General features: G+C 49.6%; 1 protein-coding gene across 1 annotated transcript; it reads right to left on the bottom strand.

Annotated features, from left to right (window-relative positions):
• Positions 1 to 304: 304 nt before the first annotated feature.
• Positions 305 to 1,994, bottom strand: LOC119961679 (zinc finger protein 229-like; the record flags this gene model as incomplete). Its single annotated transcript, XM_038788970.1, has 1 exon — positions 305 to 1,994. A coding segment is annotated over one exon (1,425 nt), but the record flags the coding sequence as incomplete, so codon positions are not given.
• Between the last annotated feature and the right edge of the window lie 3,099 nt (positions 1,995 to 5,093).

The raw sequence follows: 5,093 nt of genomic DNA, 5'->3' as shown, positions 1-5,093 counted from the left end.
GGGCGGGAAGCAGCAGAGGCAGCTGATCGGATTGACTCAATCTCAGTCACAAAGAAGCTCCACAAGCTCCTCACACTTCTTGTTGGAGGTGAGGATGGAAGAGACAGGAGAGAGCGAGAGAACTTCAAAAGGAACTAACTTGTGTCAGAGATATTAAAAAGTTTCAACACTGCGTATTTAACATAATTCTAATTTATTTAACTTTCAGCCAGAATATTAGCCCCTGTAAATGGGCCGGAGTTTGTCATCAGCAGAAAGAGACCCAAATGAACATGGTTCAGTCCTGAATGTGAGTTCACAGCAAAATCCAATCACTGTGGTTACTTGTGGCCTCGTTGGTGTTTCAGCAGGTGGGATGAAGTGGTGAATCCCTTCCCACACTGGGAGCAGGTGAATGGCCTCTCCCCGGTGTGAATTCGTTGATGTGCAGTGAGGTAAGATGATTGTCTGAACCCAGTCCCACACTGAGAGCACCTGAACGGTCTCTCGTCAGTGTGAACACGTTGATGACTCATCAATTCCCAAGAACTATTATAGCTCTTCCCACAGTCTGGACATTGAAACGGTCTCTAATCAGTGTGAACTCGCTGGTGACTTAGCAGGTTGGATGACTGAGTGAATCCCTTCCCACACGTGGAGCAGGTGAATGGTCTCTCCCCAGTGTGAACACGCTGGTGACGCAACAGGTGGGATGACTGAGTGAATCCCTTCCCACACGTCGAGCAGGTGAATGGTCTCTCCCCAGTGTGAACACGCTGGTGTTTCCGCAGTGTGGATGAATCAGTGAATCCCTTCCCACACTCGATGCAGGTGAACGGTCTCTCCCCAGTGTGAACTCGCTGGTGACTCAGCAGGTTGGATGACTGAGTGAATCCCTTCCCACACTGGGAACAGGTGAATGGTCTCTCCCCAGTGTGAACTCGCTGGTGACTCAGCAGGTAGGATGACTCAGTGAATCCCTTCCCACACGTGGAGCAGGTGAACGGTCTCTCCCCAGTGTGAACTCGCTGGTGTTTCCGCAGTGTGGATGACCGAGTGAATCCCTTCCCACACGTGGAGCAGGTGAACAGTCTCTCCCCAGTGTGAACTCGCTGGTGACCCAGCAGGTTGGATGACTGAGTGAATCGCTTCCCACACGTGGAGCAGGTGAGCGGTCTCTCCCGAGTGTGAACTCGCTGGTGACTCAGCAGGTTGGATGACAGAGTGAATCCCTTCCCACACTTGATGCAGATGAACGGTCTCTCCCCAGTGTGAACACGCTGGTGTTTCCGCAGGGTGGATGAATGAGCGAATCCCTTCCCACAGGTGAAGCAGGTGAATGGTCTCTCCCCAGTGTGAACTCGCTGGTGACTGAGCAGGGCGGACAACTGAGTGAATCCCTTCCCACACGTGGAGCAGGTGAATGGCCTCTCCCCTGTGTGAACTCGCTGGTGCCTCAGCAGTTTGGATGACTTAGCGAATCCCTTCCCACACGTGGAGCAGGTGAACAGTCTCTCCCCAGTGTGAACACGCTGGTGACTTAGCAGGTGGGATGACTGAGTGAATCCCTTCCCACACTCGGTGCAGGTGAACGGTCTCTCCCCAGTGTGAACACGCTGGTGTTTCCGCAGTGTGGATGACTGAGCGAATCCCTTCCCACACGTGGAGCAGGTGAACGGTCTCTCCCCTGTGTGAACTCGCTGGTGACTGAGTAGGGCGGATGCCCGAATGAATCCCTTCCCACACGTGGAGCAGGTGAACGGTCTCTCCCCAGTGTGAACTCGCTGGTGACTCAGCAGGTGGGATGACTGAGTGAATCCCTTCCCACACGTGGAGCAGGTGAATGGCCTCTCCCCTGTGTGAACTCGCTGGTGACTCAGCAGGTTGGATGACTTAGCGAATCCCTTCCCACACGAGGAGCAGGTGAATGGTCTCTCCCCAGTGTGAACACGTCGATGAATTTCCAGCTTGGATGGGGAAGTGAATCCTTTCCCACAGTCCGCACATTTCCACGGTTTCTCCTCAGTGCGGCTGCATTTCTGTCTCATGGGGCCTGATGACGTGTACGGTTTCTCCCCACTGTGAACGATGCTTTTTCCTTCCATGTTCAAAATCCGCTGATATTTAGGATATGATAAATTGAGGGCTCTGTCAGATCCTGATGTGATGCTTGGTTTGAGTTTCCGGACTTTGAAGCCTCCCCTTCGAACACCCTGTGAAACTGATTGAAAAGAGAAAATAGGGAGTGAGAGAGAACCCACAGAAACACAAAGGCAGGTTGTGAAATTGAGCTGAATGAATCTGGTCATTTGTGGGGCCGGCACTGGGAAAAAGTGACCATGAAAACTGCTGGATTGTCACAGAAACCCAACTGGCCTCTTAAAGGAGGACAGAGAAAGAGGTGAAGAGAGATTTTGTACATCTACAAGTCATATTAAAGAGAATAGATGGCAAAGCAAATTCGATCTTGAGCTTCATAAACAGTAACCAAAGAGATAATGCTGGAACATCTCAGCACGTCTGGCAGCATCTGTAGGGAGAGAAAAGATCTCATGTTGAGTCCAGATGGTCCTTTGTTAGCTCTTTTCTCTCCCTACAGATGCTGCCAGACCTGCTGAGATGTTCCAGCATTTTCTCTTTGGCTTCAGATTCCAGCATCTGCAGTAATTTGCTTTTATTCATAAACAGTAATATTGATACCAAAACTATGCTTCTGGTGGCACGGTGATCAGCACTGCTGCCTCACAGCGCTAGGGACTCGGGTTCAATTCCGGCCTTGGTGACTGTGTGTGTGGAGTTTGCACTTTCTCCCCATGTCTGCGTGGGTTTCCACCCAGTGCTCAGGTTTCCTCCAACAGTCCAAAGAAGGGAAAGTTAGGTGGATTGGCCTTGATAAATTACCCCTTAGTGTCCAAGGATGTGCAGGTTAGGTGGGGCTATGGGGTTACAGGGACAGGGTAGGGGTGTGGGCCTAGACAGGGTGCCGTTGCAGAGAATCACTGCAGACTCAATGGGCCGAATGGCCCCCTTCTGCATTGTAGGAATTCTATGGCTCCAATTCTATTCTATGAATCTTTATAAAGCTCTGGTCACCACTCTTCAGGAAGGATGTGAAGGTTCCTGGAGAAGGTGCAGAGGAGATTTACCAGAATGGTTCCAGCAAAGGAGGCTGAGGGGAGATTTGATTCAGGGACACAAGATTATGCCAGGTTTCCATCAGGTGGACAAAGAAACTCCGTTTCAATTCACTGATCGTACAAGCAGCCGGGACACAGATTTAAAGTTTTGGGTCAAACCTGGATTGAATGATATAAGATCCTGAGGGGTCTTGACAGGGTGGATGTGGAGAGGATGTTTCCTCTTGTGGGAGAATCTAGAACAAGGCGTCACTGTTGCAAAATAAGGGGTCACCCATTTCAGATGGAGATGAAGGTATTTTTTTCTCTTGAGGGTTGTAAGACAGGAGGTGGCACAGTGGTTAGCACTGCTGCCTCACAGCACCAGAGACCCAGGTTCAATTCCGGCCCTGGGTGACTGTGTGGGGTTTGCACGTTCTCCCTGTGTCTGTGTGAGTTTCCTCCGGGTGCTCCGGATTCCTCACAGAGTTCAAAGATGTGCAGGTTAGGTTGATTGGCCAGGTTAGGTGGATCGGCCAGGTTAGGTGGATTGGCCAGGTTAGGTGGATTAGAACAAAGTAAATTACAGCACAGGAACAGGCCCTTCAGTCCTCCCTGCCTGCGCCGATCCAGATCCTTTATCCAAACCTGTCTCCTATTTTCCAAGGTCTACTTCCCTCTGTTGCCGCCCGTTCATATACCTGTCTAGATGCCTCTTAAATGATGCTATCGTGCCCGCCTCTACCACCTCCACTGGTAAAGCGTTCCAGGCACCCACCACCCTCTGCGTAAAAAAACTTCCCACGCACATCTCCCTTAAACTTTCCCCCTCTCACCTTGAAATCGTGACCCCTTGTAACTGACACCCCAACTCTTGGAAAGAGCTTGTTGCTATCCACCGTGTCCATACCTCTCATAATTTTGTAGACCTCAATCAGGTCCCCCCTCAACCTCCGTCTTTCCAACAAAAACAATCCTAATCTACTCAACCTTTCTTCATAGCTAGCACCCTCCATACCAGGCAACATTCTGGTGAACCTCCTCTGCACCCTCTCCAAAGCATCCACATCCTTCTGGTAATGTGGCGACCAGAACTGCACGCAGTATTCCAAATGTGACCTAACCAAAGTCCTATACAACTGTAACATGACCCGCCTACTCTTGTACTCAATACCCCGTCCGATGAAGGCAAGGATGCTGTATGCCTTCTTGACCACTCTATCAACCTGCGTTGCCACCTTCAGGGTACAATGGACCTGAACTCTCAGATCTCTCTGTACATCAATTTTCCCCAGGACCCTTCCATTGACCATATAGTCCGCTCTTGAATTTGATCTTCCAAAATGCATCACCTCGCATTTGCCTGGATTGAACTCCATCTGCCATTTCTCTGCCCAACTCTCCAAAATATCTATATTTTGTTGTATTCTCTGACAGTCCTCCTCGCTATCTGCCAATCTTAGTATCATCTGCAAACTTGCTAATCAGACCACCTATACCTTCCTCCAGGTCATTTATGTCGATCACAAACAACAGTGGTCCGAGCACGGATCCCTGTGGAACACCACTAGTCACCCTTCTCCATTTTGAGACACTCCCTTCCACCACTACTCTCTGTCTCCTGTTGCCCAGCCAGTTCTTTATCCATCTAGCTAGTACACACCCTGAACCCCATGCGACTTCACTTTTCCATCAACCTGCCATGGGAAACCTTATTAAACACCTTACTAATGTCCATGTATATGGCATCTACAGCCCTTCCCTCATGAATTAACTTTGTCACTTTCTGAAAGAATTCTATTAGGTTTGTAAGACATGACCTTCCCTGCACAAAACCATGCTGCCTATCACTGATAAGTGTATTTTCTTCCAGATGTGAATAGATCCTATCCCTCAGTATCTTCTCCAACAGTTTGCCTACCACTGACGTCAAGCTCACAGGTCTGTAATTCCCTGGATTTTCCCTGCTACCCTTCTTAAACAAAGGGACAACATTAG

Source organism: Scyliorhinus canicula, unplaced genomic scaffold, assembly GCF_902713615.1.
Source record: "Scyliorhinus canicula unplaced genomic scaffold, sScyCan1.1, whole genome shotgun sequence".
NCBI lineage: Eukaryota > Metazoa > Chordata > Chondrichthyes > Carcharhiniformes > Scyliorhinidae > Scyliorhinus > Scyliorhinus canicula.
This window is presented reverse-complemented; position numbering and strand designations above follow the sequence as displayed.